Source organism: Pelodiscus sinensis, chromosome 12, assembly GCF_052426305.1.
Source record: "Pelodiscus sinensis isolate ZL-2025 chromosome 12, ASM5242630v1, whole genome shotgun sequence".
Lineage (NCBI taxonomy): Eukaryota > Metazoa > Chordata > Testudines > Trionychidae > Pelodiscus > Pelodiscus sinensis.
This window is the reverse complement of record NC_143063.1, coordinates 52,433,172-52,449,423: the sequence shown is the minus strand read 5'-3', so window position 1 is coordinate 52,449,423 and position 16,252 is coordinate 52,433,172. Positions and strand designations below refer to the sequence as shown.

At 47.1% G+C, this 16,252-nt stretch overlaps 2 protein-coding genes across 3 annotated transcripts in view; one reads left to right on the top strand and one right to left on the bottom strand.

Moving 5' to 3' along the window:
* KARS1 (lysyl-tRNA synthetase 1) overlaps positions 1–12,703 on the bottom strand; it is a 31,504-nt gene extending 18,801 nt beyond the window's left edge. Inside the window, exons 1-6 of one of the 2 annotated variants that reach the window (XM_075918244.1) lie at positions 12,546–12,703; positions 11,735–11,885; positions 8,725–8,890; positions 7,714–7,807; positions 7,291–7,477; positions 7,017–7,142 (exon numbers count right to left, since the gene is read on the bottom strand). In XM_075918244.1, coding sequence (XP_075774359.1) covers positions 7,017–7,142; positions 7,291–7,477; positions 7,714–7,807; positions 8,725–8,890; positions 11,735–11,885; positions 12,546–12,613 — 792 coding nt within the window. In that variant the 5' untranslated portion in view covers positions 12,614–12,703. The other variant, XM_006121330.2, reaches the window with a different exon arrangement.
* Positions 12,704–12,813: 110 nt separating this feature from the next.
* TERF2IP (TERF2 interacting protein) lies at positions 12,814–15,473 on the top strand. Its single transcript, XM_075918250.2, has 3 exons — positions 12,814–12,996; positions 13,278–13,375; positions 14,743–15,473. Exons 1-3 carry the CDS (start codon positions 12,978–12,980, stop codon positions 15,202–15,204), a joined length of 579 nt encoding a protein of 192 aa, XP_075774365.1. The 5' UTR covers positions 12,814–12,977; the 3' UTR covers positions 15,205–15,473.
* Positions 15,474–16,252: the final 779 nt, after the last annotated feature.

Genomic DNA, 16,252 nt, shown 5'->3' with positions numbered 1-16,252 from the left:
TGTTCCTCAGGGGGAAGGAGTTCAGTCCCTTCCCCCCACCCATGCAGCAGAGAACCCAGTGCAGCTGCAGCATCAGGTAAGGCTTCCCACTGGCAGAACAAACACCCCAGCAGGCTGGCGAGGGGCAGCGAGAGGGGGAAGGGCGGCAGAGCCCGAGACGGGTTCCCCGCAGGCGGCAGTTTAAAAACGCCGAGGTCCAGGAGCAGCTCCTCTGCTCCGGCCACCTCTCCCCCTCTGCCTTCTGGCAGCAGCAGCCACTGTAACAAGTCACTGCCTGCACATGTGGAGGAGGAGGGAGCTGCACAGCACCAGAGGCCCCGTGGGACAGGGGCTGTTCTGCGGGATGGGGAGGGGGCTGCACCATGAGCAGGGCAGCCACAGTGGGTGGTGGAGCAGCCAAAGCTGCACGCCCCCAGAAGCCCATCCCTGCCAGCAAAGCCCCAATGGGAGGTGCCTACAGGTTCTGCAGGGGGCAGGGAAGTAGAATTTTTTTTGCAAAACCCTGAGTTCCACTTCGCAGAACCCCAGGGTTCTGCAGGGGACCATTTGGGAATCACTGTTCTAGACCATCCCTGACAGATATTTGTCTAATCTGCTCTTAAATATCTCCAATGATGGAGATTCCACAATCTGCCAAGGCAATCTATTCCAATACTTAATCACCCTGACACTTAGGAAAATTTTCTAATGTCCAACCTAAACCTCCCATGCTGCAATGTAAGCCCATTGCTGCTTGTCCTATCATCAGAGGTTAGACAGAACAATTTTTCTCCCTCCTCCTTGTAACACCCTTATGTACTTGAAAGCTGTTTTCAGGTCCCCTTCTCAACCTTTGTTTCCAGACTAAACAAACCAGATTATTTCAATCTTCCCTCATAGGTCATGTTTTCTAGACCTTTAATCATTTTTGTTGCTATTCTCTGGACCCTTTCCAATTTCTCCACGTTTCTTGAAATGTGGTGCCCAGAAATGGACACAATACTCCAGTTGAGGCCTAATTAACACAGACTAGGCAGAAGAATTATTTCCTGTGTTATGCTTACAACACTCCTATTAATGCACCCCAGAATGAGGATTGCTGTTTTTGCAACAGAGTCACACTATTGGTTCATATTTAGCTTTGTGTTCCACTATGACCCCTAGATCCATTTCTGCAATACTCCTTAGGTGGTCATTTGTCATTCTGTAGTGTGAAGCTGATTGTTCCTTCCTAGCTGGAGTCCTTTGCATTAGTCCTTTATTAAATTTCACCCTATTTACCTCAGACCATTTCTCCAGTTTGTCCAAATTATTTTGAATTATGACCCTATCTTTCAAAGCACTCGCAACTCCTCCCAGCTTCTTATCATCTGTAAACACTATAAATGTACTCTTTGAAAACCGGGACATCAAAACAAAGCTCCTTGTGTCCTACACAGTGGTTTTTTCAGCACTGCTGTACGTATGGGACACCTGGACAACATAAGCATCACCTGAAGGCACTTGAACAATTCATTGCTTCCTCAGGAGAGTCCAAAATAGCCCTTGAAAGGACAAGCACATGAACACTAGCATCCTGGAAGAGTCGAACATGACCAGCATTGAAGCTATCATCATCATCTACCAACAACTTCGCTGGAGTGGTCACGTGGTCCAGATGCCTGATAAGCCCCTCCCAAAACAAATTCTGTTTTCCGAGCTGAAGGAAGGACGGGGAAAGCACTGGGGGCCAGAGGAAGTGATTTAAGGACATGCTGAAAGCAAACAAGAAAAAATGACAAATCTGTGTTGACACTTGAGAGAACCCTGCCCAGGACCATCCCCAGTGAAGAGCGGTAATCCATGAAGGGATGGTGCAATTTGAGAGGTCCCACCACAGCACAGATAAGAGGAGACATAGAAGGAGAAAAGAGCAGCAAAAATTGCACTGTGCCCCTCCAATAGCCATCAGCACCTGCTCCTTCTGCAATAAGATCCGCAGCTCCAGAATCGGGCTGGTCAGCCATTTACGGATCCACAAATAGGAGGGTGACAGGAAGACATCCTACTCGTTATCGAGTGACCGCCAAGGACTCTCTATGCCACTAAGTCAGCGATGAAGATATTGAACAGAACCCATCCCAAAACTGTTCTCTGCAGAATCCCATTCATTATTAATGGTTCACCATCATGCTTAGAAGGCATAACTACTCTCTCGAAGAATTATACAACCAGTTACACACCCACCTTATAATAGCTTCATCCAGGTTATATTTACCTAATTTGTTAATGAGATCTAGTGAGACTATATAAAATGCCTTACTATAAAGTCTAGATACAGCACATCTACTGTTTCCTCCTTAGCCATAATATTGCCTCAAACAATTTCCAAGAACACAATATGGCGAGCTTTCTTAACTCAAAATTAGCACTAGCGGGTGTGAGAAGAGGTTTTGTTTGGATGTGTGTCTGTATGACAAAGAATTCTTGGAGCCCAATAGGGCTTCTACAGTATACAATTATTCTCAATAAAACGTCCCTTGTAGATACAGGTTTAGCCTTCCAAATCCGGGATTCCCTGGTCCAGAAATATCCCTAGACTGGAGGAATTATATTGCTGGACCAGAGAGCCCTGGAGGTGAGGAGTACAAGCCAACTGGGAATCACACAGGTACTGGAGAGCTGGTCCTGTGGTGGGTGAGGAGTCCGGGCCCAGGGAGCCCAAGTGGTGGCCAGGAGGAATCCCAGCACCGAACCCTGGTGGCAGTGAGGCTAGTGCTGGCTGGGAGGATGCCCCTGCACTGGCTAGGGAACCCTGGCAGCAATGGGGCTGGTGGCAGCTGGGGGAAATCCCTAGCCCTAGCCCCAGCCAGGATCTCCGGAGGCAACAGGTCCATTGTAGGCAGAGAGAGTCCCAGCCCAAAAAGGCTAACCCCCAGAGCCTCATCATGGGGCTGGCAGGAAGGTGGGGAGCCCAGGCTACAGGGACTCAAACAGCCCAGAGGGGAGCCTGACCACTCAGGTCCCACACCAGGAAGATCCAACCTGTAGGAAAATGAAGACAGGGAAAATCAACATGTGATTTTTCTCCCTCTGGGCTGCAAAGCACCTGGAGACTATGCCAAGCTAACTTTTCTAGAAGCTGCATTTTTCAGATGTTTAATGACGTATAACCCTAAACCTCACAAGTTAAACGCGTGGTCACCAACCCGTCGATCGCTGCCCCAACAGCCGGCACGGTACCTAAAACGCCGGTCCATTGTGTGCTGGGGACTTTGTTCCTGCGTGTGGGGGAGAGGGAGGAGGGTTGAGATCCGGGACTGCGCTGGCTCCGGCTCCTCAGGCAGCATGCGCTGCCGTGGGGAGCGGAGAAGCAAGGCACAAGCTGCCCGAGCGGTTGGGGCTGGTGCGGTCCAGGACTCCCCTTCCCCCAGCACAGGAAGGCATCAGGCATGCAATGAACCAGCATTTCAGGTACTGCACCGCTGTTTGGGAGACGGGGGAGCAGCCTGCGCAATTCCTCGGTCCCTGTCCCCTCTCCCCCACCTAGACCCCTGCACAAGTACCTTGACCCGCACCCACTGGCACCCTGTCCTCTGCCCCAGCACCCACAAGCACGCTGTCCCCTGCACCAGCACCCACTGGCACCCTTCCCCAGAACCCTGTCCCAGCACCCAGAAGCACCCTGCCCCAGCTCCCACAAGTACAGCTGGGGCCGCATTAGTGAGGTTTGAGGGGTTTGGAGGGGTTGTGTTTTTCACTCGTGTGGCCCCGACTAACTTTTCTGTGGGCCAGTGACCCGACTCAAAACAGGTTACCCACCCTTCTCATAAAGAAAGATGACGCTGAAACCTTTTGTGTTTGACAGAATATTTTATTTAAAAATGAAGCCTGACCAACAAGCCCTCAATTGGGACCAAGTCCTCATCTGGCCACAGCATCATAACACTCCTGTACCCCCTACCCCTACTCCAAATTGAGCCTGTCATACACTGGAACTCCCTGTCCTGAGCCTCTACCATCCCCAAACTCTTGCACCCCCACATCCTCAATCTTCTGCCACAACACACTTGCACCATTCACACACTGCAAATTTGTATCTTGAGCCCATCATACTCCCAACCTCTGCCCTGAGCCACTCACACCCCCAACCTAAACTCCTGCACCCTAATATCCACAAGCCTGTGGCTTGCTCAGTACCCCAATCTTCCATCTGAGCCCAGCACTCCTCAGCCTGGAGCCCCCTCCCTGAGCCAGCATGCCGTTCTCCACATGAGGGTACAGCTAGACTGAAGGAGTTTTTCCAGCAAACACGCTCTTTTAGCAGCCCCTGTATTCCTCGTTCCACAAGGAATGAGGGGGCTTTCCGACATTTGGCCCAGTCTAGACGGGCCAAATGTCAGAAAAATTTATTTACTTTTTTTCATTGCTGGAAAAAAAGCGGCAGTGAGTGTAGCTGTACCCTGAGAGTGTATAAGGGCCGGGGATAGCAAGTGATGGAGAGAAAGGGAACAGAGAGGACGGGGCCTCAAGGAAGGGGTGGGGTTTTGGGGAAGGGATGGGGTAGATCTTGGCTTGTCCTGACATTTAAAAAGTGATCTTGTGTGTAAAAAAGTTGGACACCACTGATTTAGTCTATTTAAGAGTATTATAAGTCATTTGATCCAAGTAAAATAAAATGCCAGGATGAGGAAGTAGCTGCCAGGTATTAAGGATATTAAGAGGCGGGTAACTGACTAATCATGTGGTCGATACAATTTGTACTGACTACATGATTAGTCAATAAGGCAAGGGCTCTGTCCCAGCTAGTGCTGGTCCAGGAGCTACCCCTTTTGCGGCTCTGCAGTAAGGTTGTTAAAATGCAATTATCTGGCTAATCATATAGTCGACAGAATTTGTACTGACAATATGATTAGTTGAAAAGTGCCTCTGCAGAGCCACAGTGGAGATAGCTCCAGGAGCTGTCTCAAGCTGGGATTGAGCAGTCATGGCTCATGCTGGTTCCAGAGCCACCTGCGCTGCCTGAGCAGCCCAGCCCATGGCCAGCCCTGCCTCTGGATAGAGGCAGCAGGGGGGCAGGCAGCACCCCGGAGACAGTGCTGGGGGGAACCAGCTTTTAAGCTGGCTCCCCTCAACACCAACTCCCGCTCCCCCCGTCTTCCCCTCTTTGATAGAGGCAAGGCAAGGGGAGCAACTAGTTGAGTCAACTATCCGATAAACATTTGCTTATCGGACAGTCGACTAGTCGCTTACATCTCTACTCTGCAGTTTACATGTAGCAGAAGCCGGGTATGCAGGCAGCCTGGCTCTTACTACATTTAAAATGCAGAGCTGCAGTGGGGTAGGCCCTGAACCACTGCAAGCCAGACCACTGTGGCTCTGCATTTTAAATGTAGTAAGAGCTACCCGTCTCTCTCAACATTTAAACAACAGAGCCACAAGGGTCCCGGACTGGCAAAAGCAGGGACTGAACAAGTTTGCTCGGTACCGGTTTACACCGGGTCCAGCATCCTGTGCCCACAGGAGGTCCCAGAACGAAGCTGGGACCCCTGACAGACAAGGGCTGCTGCTGGAGCAGCCTGTCCACCTCCAGCCCCAGCCCCTGCACTCCTGTTTCCCCCCACCCCATGCTGCCCCTGATACAGAGACAGCAAGGGGAGGGGGAGTAAGTAGTTGACTACTCCCTTAGATACATACCAGGTATATAGACAAAACACATTTTCTGAAAGCAATAATCACTGATGGGAAGAAGGTGATGTGGCATAGCAATCTCACAAATGGGCAAGTGAGTGGCAATACCAATGAGATCCCCTCCTCTTTCAAAAGGGTTCCCCAAGATGTAGGCAATTTTACAATGTGGCTGGGTTCCACAATAGTCTGCCTTGTTCTACGCTCTGTCTGAATAGTGCTGACCAGTAAACTCTTTGTCTCCGAAAGTAGAGACTGCAGGCTGCTTATCCCACCTCTTTAGGGAGAGCAGCACCACTAGGGGACTGGATCTTGGGCTGCATTAGTAACACTTAATCTAGGTCTGCTTCTCACTGAAGGACTGTACGAAACAAGCACTTTTTAATTCCAACTGCAACCACTTACAACAGGGAAAAAAGGAAAAGTTTCTCATACTGATTCAAAATGTGACTCTGGGTTCCAATTGAAGAAAAAAGGTCTGTCCATAACATAATAAATGGATGCCAAATGAGAGCCTCTATTGAAGGAAGATTCAAAACAGGCCTAGAATCTGAATGGAAAGAGTAACTTTTGTAGAGTCTGATGGCTGTGCCTCCTCAACTTAAAGACACTGGCTGTGTCTACTGCACTATAATTCCCAGCATGATCGATCACCAAGCCTAAATGGCCTATTTAAAAGCTAGTTTACAAGTGATGAATAGCACACACATAGTCAATTAAGTACCTAGACACAACACAGATCTACACTATCCAATATATTGCTGTTCTCAAATATTAGTTATTTCACACAAACAGCTTCACTAGCAACTTTTGTGGATCCAGTAGACAAAATGCTTAAAATCTGCCGAGTAGTGAGTAGCAAACAGTGTGTCATATTTTGAGAATGTAAGTAGAAACAGGAATCTGGAAGTATCGAGAAGTAGATAAGGCTTATGTTCTGGTATATTACCATGTGTTGTACCCTACGATAAGTACTGCTTGTGTTTCATGTAAGCTAGATTGATTCTACTCTTTGGAGGGAGGGAATCTGTCCTCCCCCCCAACTCCCAGGGGTGTTATTTAATAAACTTAAATTATGGAAAGTACAATGGAGGGAACAAAGATAACTGGTAAGTTGAATTGCTAACTATAAAGAGTTTGTTCAAAGAATAACAACCCCTCAGAAATTGCTCTGTCATCTGAAGGGGAACCTATGAAGAGATAAAGAAAAATTAATTCTATTCCATTTATTATGCTATTCTATTCCCTGACACAGAATAGAAAGATATTTATACTTTTCCCACTCCCATACACCTTTTGAGCAAGGCAGGGGCCAGTCTCTCTCCTAGGAGCTGAAGAAGTGAAAAAGACCAACACTGTACCAAACTTACCTCAAGAAAGCCCAACTCATCCAGGAAACTCCGGAGATATGTGATGATCTTTGCACGGATTATAAACTTCTGTTTCACATAGTCATTAAGAATTAAATCCAAGTATCTCTGTCGAAATCTAGTTTCCTGAAAAGAATGAATAATTTTAGAATGACCTAAATTATACTTGTTGCCCAAGAGGAAAAATAAAACTTGATCTTCATTTGATGCACACACATACAAAAGGATCTTTAAGTTATGCCAGACTGGCTTCAACACTGGGAGCAGCTGTTACCTTGTCTTTGAGCCCAAAGTGAAGGTGAGGCAACATGTGCAGGCATGGAGAGAGGAGAGTGATTTCCCAGGGAATAATGCTCAGCTCCCCTTTTTTTGTCTTTCCAGGATTCCCCTGAATCCCAATAATGTCTCCCCGACGCAGCTTGTTGTTAACGTGTATGTATTCTTCCTCTGATTTGTAGTTCCTGCAAATGAAAAAATAAGCACCTTTTAAGTACTTTTTGTCCATAGATCAAATTTTTCTCAGTCTTTCCCAACTCAAAACACGTAATATTCACTTATTGGTTAGCATGAAGCCTCAAGGTACTGTATTGTGTTTGGGGTCTAAGCTGCAGCTCACAAGCATAGGGATGAATGAGATTTCCATTTTTTAAAGAAAGTACAGTTTGTTTAGAATTCTTCCAAGGCTGTCCTTAGTTACCTGGAATTTGCCATCACTTGCAATTTGACTCCCTCTCCACGAAGATCATAGAAGATCAGTTTTCCTCCTGAGGCACGTTTCGCATGGATTCGGCCTAGAAATCCAAGGTTAGATGGTTCAATTGTTACAGAAAGCTTTCCATTTTCTCAAAACAATGATACATCTTTACATCCAAGCCAAGTCACAGCAGCACTCCTACCTTACACCCAGGCTACATATCACCAACCTCCAGCCCTCACTGGTTGGGGCAAGGAGAATAAGGTAATGAAAGTTTCATAATTCACCCCATCACACTAGTTTATCAGCACTATCTCTGGGGGAAGGGGGAAAACCCCCATTCGCCTCTTCGCGTCCTTGCTCCACCACCCCCATTGCATCCCTTTCCCCAAGTCCCCTCTCTTGAGTGACATAACTCGGGGAATTACCGGAGGGATTTGGGGGGGGGAGGGGGAAGAGGGGAACACAACTGGCACCAGCAGCAGATGTCAGATGTCCCCCTCCCCCCAGCACTCTCAGAAAGTGGAGTGATCTAGCCCCAGCCCATTGCACTCCCTTGAGCCCGGCTCCCAGCCATGTTACTTGAGGGAGTGAAGCAAGTGACCCAGCCAGGAGATAGCAGAGCATCTGGCACTGGGTTGCTCTGCTTCTTGCGCCTCTTGCCAGGATGAGTACAACCCCTGCTGCCTTTGCCAGGCGCCACTCCAGGCCACTTTGGGTCCCCTAAAGTGCAGGTACTGGGACAGCCACCCCAAACTGCCCTATGGACAGGACAACTCCACTAGTTATGGACACGGAGCAGATACCTTGCTTGTCAAGGACTCTAAAGCTCTACCTCTCTTCTAAAGATCCCAACCCAAATTTAGCTCAACCCTGCCTCAGACCTAGCACCATGACGAATTGCCAAGCAAGCTACAGAGTTGTGGAGGCATTCCTATCTACCTCCTTTCAAAAATGATGTTTGTCTTTGTAAAGGGGGCAACTGTCTTCCCCAAGTCTCAGGTGAGTCTTTACCTGCCACTCTCACTGTAATGTCTCTCAGGTGATCTCCTGCCTGCAGATGGTTGTACCTCTCTATGAAGTCTGTGAGAGAAAGATCTACATGGAACTTGTGTGGGTAAGGATCTTCACTGGTGCCTTTCAGCTGCTGGATTGCCTGACTGCGAATCTTGTAATATTGCTGTTAACAGGCATAAATAAGAACATTAATATTAGACATCTCACAAGTTAAAGTAGAATTGATGTGACTTGCAGAGGATTATGTCACTACAAAATAGAGACAACGCCTGAATTGAAAAAGCTTTCGTCATTTCGGAAGAGTCAACTCCTCTGACAGAAAGCACAAAAAAGGCAGAGGGCATTTATAGGTTGGACTAAAAAACTAAGCAAATGCAGTGATGATGCAGAAAGTGAATCATTGCTTTAAACAAGAACCATTCAAATCTTAGATATATCCTCTTCCTCAGGCAGCTTTTTAAGGGAATATTAGTAATTGTTGCTTGTAGACTCTCTGTCCAATTAAGAATGACCATATTGGGTCGGACCAATGGTCCATGTAGCCCACTGTCCCGCCTTCTGATAGTAGCCAAAGCCAAGTGCTTCAGAGGAAATGAACAAAACAGGTAATGATCAAGTGACCCATCCTTTGTTGCCCATTCCCAGCTTCCGGCAAACAGAGGCTAGTGACACCTCTCCTTTCCATCCAGGCTATCTAGAACCTTGCTATAGTCTTGGCCTTCACAACATCCTCTGGCAAATAATTCTACAGGTTGACTGTGTTGTGTGAAGAAATACTTCCCTTTTTTGTTCTAAGCCTGTTACCTATTAATTTCATTTGGTAGAGCATATAATTAAGGAATTCATCTTCAAATATCTGGAAGAAAATAAGGTGATAGGTAACAGCCAGCACGGATTTGTAAAGAACAAATCATGTCAAGCCAATCTGATAGCTTTCTTTGATAAGATAGATAACAAGTCTTGTGGATAAGGGAAAAGTGGTGGACGTGGTATATCTAGACTTTAGTAAAGCATTTGATATGGTCTCACATGACCTTATCAATAAACTAGGCAAGTACAATTTGGATGGGGCTACAATAAGATGGGTGCATAACTGACTGGATAACCGTTCCAAGAGAGTAGTTACTAATGGTTCACAGTCATGCTGGAAGGGCATAACAAGTGGGGTTCCGCAGGGGTCTGCTTTGGGACCGTTTCTTTTCAATATCTTCATCGACTATTTAGATATTAGCATAGGAAGTGTTGAATAAATTGCAAGGTTCGTCCCCTGGAGGCTAGTCTAATTTGCCCACAGAAGACAGTCACGCTTGTAGGCTGGGTCCAACTCAATTTTATTGCTTGCAAGCAAGGTTCGGCTAAGAAGCTCAGTGCTCAAAGCAAAGCCGAACCCCCAGCATCGGGTAAGCAAGGGGTCTTATAGGGTTAACATCCTTCCTGGTTTATGTGCCTTAACATGATTGGTTACCTTATTTTGCTTCTAATATCCTTGGAAGTCAGGTTTATCTCCAAATAAGGTTAGCGGCACAATGCAAACCTGCTGACTCCAAGGTTACAGATGTCTGTTACATTTATTCGCTTGCTGAACAACAGGCGGGTTACACTTCCTACTTGCTTGACCCTGTCACAAGTGAAATATATATCTACATTCTTACTCAAGCAGGAAACTGGTTTCATTTCCTGCTACAGAAGCAAGCTTATTAAGTTGGCAGATACCACCAAGCTGGGAGCAGTTGCAACTGCTTTGGAGGATAGGGTCATAATTCAAAATGATCTGGACAAACTAGAGAAATGGTCTGAGGTAAATAGGATGAAGTTTAATAAGGACAAATGCAAAGTACTCCACTTAAGAAGGAACAATCAGTTCCACACATACAGAATGGGAAGTAACTGTCTAGGAAGGAGTACTACAGAAAGGAATTTGGGGGTCATAATGGACCACAAGCTAAATATGAGTCAATAGTGTGACACTTCTGCAAAAACAGCAAACATGATTCTGGGATGCATTAACAGGAGTGTTGTAAGCAAGACACAAGAAGTAATTCTTCTGCTCTACTCTGCACTGATTAGGCCTCAATTGGAGTATTGTGTCCAGTTCAAGGCACCACATTTCAAGAAAGATATGGAAATATTGGAGAGGGCCCAGAAGAGCAACAAAAATGATTAAAGGTTTAGAAAACATAAGCTATGAGGGAAGGCTAAAAGAACTGGGCTTTTTTAGTTTAGAAAGATTGAGAGGGGACGTGATAGTGGTTTTCAGGTATCTAAAAGGGTGTCACAAGGAGGAGGGAGAAAAATTGTCCTCCTTGGCCTCTGAGGATAGGACAAGAAGCAGTGGACTTAAACTGCAGCAAGAGAGGTTTACGTTGGACATTAGGAAAAACTGTCAGGGTGTTAAACACTGGAATAAATTGCATAGGGAGGTTGCTCCATCTCTGGAGATATTTAAGAGCAGGTTAGACAGACACCTGTCAGAGATGATCTAGACAGTGCTTGATCCTGCTGAGGGGACAGGACTTGATGACCTCTCAAGGCCCCTTCCTGTTCTAGTATTCTATGATGTTAAAAAATGTGTACTTTTATAAACGTGAAACTGCTGAAATGTTCAATGGTTACTTGCTTACATGCAGGAGGCAGGTGGGAGTCAGTCCTCACAGAGAGCTGACTTAAAAGACAGCTCCCAACGAGCACTAGCTTCACCAGATATAGAAGCATAAATGTGGGGGTAGGGTGAAAAACTGCTAATCAGACTCTTTTTGCAGGATAAATGCCATGTTTCAGTTATTCAATAGGATAGACCATACATGCTCATACCTAGCACAATTTCTCACCTAGGGAGCAGATTTCCTATTCAGATTAAATTAGCTGTATTAATAAACTGATTTTTTAATCAACTTTATATTAGGAATTATTTTTCCACTGCCTTTCTAACTTTCCAGCTCAACACTTATCAGCAATCACACAGGAATCAGTAAGACTAGCAACAACAGGCACTTGGCAAACTGCTCACATTGGGGTCCAGGCCTTCCTCATCAACTCCATTGCAGTTCTCAGACGACAGGGTCAAGGTAGATTTGCTTGAATGCTTCTCACTTTGCTCTTTTAGCTTTGCCTCTCTCTCAGTCACTTTTCTCTCTGCCTTCAAGCGTCTCTTCAGCTCACTGCAAAAAAGGGAAGAACCCAGATACAGAAGCCTCTTTAAGACGTTCTGGCACCTGTTTCCTTGTGTAAGATTCTTTTCAAGAGTCACCTTCCTCTTACGTCCCTCTCTTCCCAAGAGGACAAGCTGCCTTCCTCCACCTCATAGGAGATGATAAATACCCAAATTCTGTTCTGCTCTCACCATACAGCCGTATCTGCACTAACTGGGCATTGTCTCACCGCGAAAAAGCAGAGACTTCGGGGTAGCCGAGTTGGTCCGTACAGGATAAACTCAACGGACAGCGAGTGGTCAGGCAGCGCTCTATAGATTAACAAACATGCAGCTGGTACCGCGATCTTCCGTGGGCGCGGCGCCCTGGCGCTCGGTGACTTCCCTTGCCGCTGCACTGTGCTAGAGGCTTCACTAGGCCCAGAGCAGCGAGGATCGGAGCGCGCCCCAAGGACACACCACTGCAGGGCCCCCTGAGCGCTGGGCCGCGCGCTGCACGACAAGCACCAACCTGCTTCGGCCATGAAGCGCCTGGAGCCTCCGGGCCCGCCAGGCCCAGCCACGGGGGCCCCCCAGGAGCCCAGCGGCCGCGGGGCGCAGCATGGCGGGAACTAGCCCGGGCGAGCGCAGGCCGCGCCGCCCTTCCCCGGAACCCGACCCGCGCGCTCACTTTTTGCTGAGGGGGGCCTCGGCCTCCGCCGCGTCACCGGCCGCAACCACCCCGGCGGCCGCCGCCATGTTCCAGCGCGCGAGAGAGCGGCACTTCCGGGGCAGGCCCTTCGCGCGGCAGCCCGGCTGCTGGGCACGCGCGCATGCTAAGGGGCGGGGCTACGGCGGGAAGGCGGCGCGTGGCGGCTGCTGGGCATGCGCACAGCGCGAGGCTACGGCGGGAAGGCGGCGCGTGGCGGCTGCTGGGCACGCGCACAGCGCGAGGGGCGGGAACGCGGGCTGCCATGGCGCAGGCGCTGTCCGTGCGGCCTGGGCCCGCCAAGCTGCAGCTGGTGCCGGCGGGCGCCGGGCGCGGTGCTGCTGGCCCGGCCCGCGGAGGACGCGGCCATCCTGCGGCGCGTGCGGGGCGCTCGGGCAGGCGCTGGAGCGGGCCATGCGCGGCCGGCACGCGGGTAAGCGGGCAGGGAGCTGAGCGGCCGCGGGGCCCTGAGGTTGCCCCTGAGAGCCAGGAGAGGGGGCGGGACCGCGGTTGCCTTCGAGTGGTGAGTCTCACAGGCGCGAGACTGACTGGCTGCGCTGGGACAGGAGTTTCTGTTCCCGGTCAGAGTGACCGGAAGGCGGATCGCTCGCAGCGGGCGGGAGGGGCAGTGTCATTGGAAGCTGGGAGTACGAGGTTGGTGGCATTGGATTTGCACAGCAAATGCCAGTGTTCACTCTCTCTCTCTCTGTCTAGGAGAAGCCTGGAGGAAGGAAGCAGCTGAAGTATCCCTAGGAGTGGTTCAAGAGGGGAGCCTTTTCCAGCTGGCTAATCAAGAATTTGAAGACAGTGAGGTATTTATTCATAGTTGTACAGTTATATTTGCATAATGTATTCACTGTTTCATGATAAATAGATTCAAATCCAAAACTAGTGAAACCTCAGTTTACTTTGTAAACCTTTATAAATAGCTTTAATCTTGAATATGATTTTGTTCCTATGTGGATGAAATCAGGATGCTGATTCTTTATAGTAGTATTAATTAGGATGTGCTAGTTGAGGAATAAAGGGAGTTTTCAGCAGCAGGCCATATTGGGGCCACTGCTTACAGCAAGACCTGCTGATAAGAACCATTGCCATTCCCAAGACTGTTCTCTCCGTTTCTGATGGCGAGATCACTTGATGATTCCCTTTCTGTTCATTCCCACTGAAGCACTTGGCATTGGTCACTGTTGGAAGACAGGATGCTGGGATAGATGTGATGTTACTTTTCAGCTTCGCCATTGAGTCAGGAATTGACAGTGGTGGTGAATCAGCAGAGTTCATGTCTGTAGGACAAAAAAAAATGGGACTATGGCTGGGAGCAAACTATATAGGGGTTAAAACTTAAAAAAACAAAAAACAAAAAAAAACAAATAGTCCTGCAGCACCATAGAGACAATCCAGATGGTATCGTGATATCATGAGCTTTCATGGCCACAACCCACTTCAAATGTAGGTTGTGCCCGTGAAAGCTCATGATACCATTTACATTGTTTTGTTAGTCTCTAAGGTGCTGCAGGACTATTTATAGCGTTTGAAGTTTTTTCAGTTGCAGACTATGACTGCTGCCTATCTGAAACTTTCATACAGGGGGTTAGTCAGAACTGGTTAGTACATCTAGGTAGCAGAAAGAGATGGGGCCAAAGAGGATTGCATTGGCAGTAATGGAAAGGATGGGGTACACAGTTTTTCACTTTATATTTGTGGGTTACACTTGACATCTTCCAGTTGAATAATCATCAAAAGACTGCTTCCTAGGGTTACCTAGAACTGACTGAAATGAAATTAACCAAAAAAGCAAGTTTAAAATGCCTTTGTGAAAGATTGTAAGCATATGGAACTTGCCATTCAGTGATTTGCTTACTGACACAGTGTGTGCTCCTTGAGTAGATTAATATAGTTCACAATGGCAAAACTTAATTTCTGACGCTGGTTAGTTTTATTTAAATCCAGTCCCTTGTCTCCTGCCTTTCCACATTCCATTGTATTCTTGGTGCTGTGCACTGCTGAACTTGTATCATTGGATTTTATTGTGCTTGGCTATCCTGTTGAACATAAGTATATGTTAGAAGGATTCATATGGGATGAGAAGAGGACAGCATTGCTCTGGACTCCTAACTTCGCGTGTTTTTTGACTGAGTTATAGTGGAATGTCACTCTCTGTCATTTCCATTCCTAGTCAGAAAATGAGACCTTTGACCCTCAGGAAGAAAATCCTGCAACAGATGAGAAGCTGAAGTCTCCCCAAAAAACCGCCTCTGGTCAGAAAATGGGACTGAAGGAATTGGTCATTCCTGAGGACTCTGCTGTCACTGAAACTCACCCTCAAGAGGAGGAAAAACCTACAAGGTCTTGCCCTTCGCCCACAGAGGTGGCAGATGCAGTGAAGACAGTACAGCACTTCATGGAGGAATTCAGCATGGACCTTTCCACTGTTACACAAGCCTTTCTGAAAAACAATGGTGAAGTGGAGGCCACTTCCTACTTCTTACAGACTAGCCAGCGCTTGGACGGGTACCCTATATGGAGCAGACAGGATGACTTAGACTTGCAAAAAGCAGATGAAAACATCAGAAGCAAATTAATAGCAAAATTTGGAGCTCAGAATGTGGTAAAGCGTGTTGCATTCAGGAAGAGTTAGATGGTAGCTTGTGAAGGATGGTTCATGGACTGAGACCCTCCTAGGAGAGCAGATCAGACTTGTATCTCCAACCTTCAGGAAAAAAGAAGGGTGAGGATTTGTAGATGTTTGAAGCTGCTAGGATAGCCACCTGCACTGTCATTTCATACATCATTTTCTGTCAACTCTTCCCATGAGTTTCCATGGTTATGCTTAGCCTTGTCTTTAATATATTTTTTGTAAATGCTGAATAGCCTGCTTATAAATCTAAAACTTTAAAATTGGGTAAAGCATGAGCACTCCTTAATTTCTTCAGAGCCAAGTTAACTAAGCAGTGGAAATCTGTCTCTCCATGGACTTGTGTACAGATACCTCCTCCCACCACTGTGTATAGGACAAAAGCAGAATTGGGATGATACATGAAAATGCTTTTTAATATATCAGCATTAAAGTAGGAACCTGTGCCGCCTTATGCAAACAAAAACAGCACTGCCACCTTGTGTTTGTAAAGCTTCCCTGGCCGAGATAATCTCTCCCTTCTAGGTCAAAATAAACACTTATGTTAACACAAGACAAGATGTGCCTTAGGGGTTACATAGTAAGCACTTTGATTATCCTTTTATGCTCAAGGCTTCTGTACCCCTCAGCTGTCTTATAACCCTGGAAGACTCACTGATGTTGATGCAGGTAGAAGCTGCTAAGCCACCAGTTTTGCAATGATTGTCTGATTGTCTCTGGATGAGTTCTAAGCTTGTTGCTAAGCTTTTGGAGGGAGAGATGGGTTCCACTGCAAAGTGCAGATATTAAATATTGTTACATCCATATAAAACTACACTTCCTACTAGGGAAGTTGATATCCAGTATGATACAAATGCTAGTTAAGGATTGAAACTTTTTTGATTATTCATACCTGACTAAAACTTGGAAGGGCTAAAGAATATTAAATACTGTTTGTAGGTGTCCAGCTAAAATCTTTCTAGCCTCTCTGCCTGTTGTGCTGCAGTTTTGTTTTAGTTTAAATTGGTTGTTAGCAACTGTGAGAATATATTATTTTCAAATTCATTTGTAA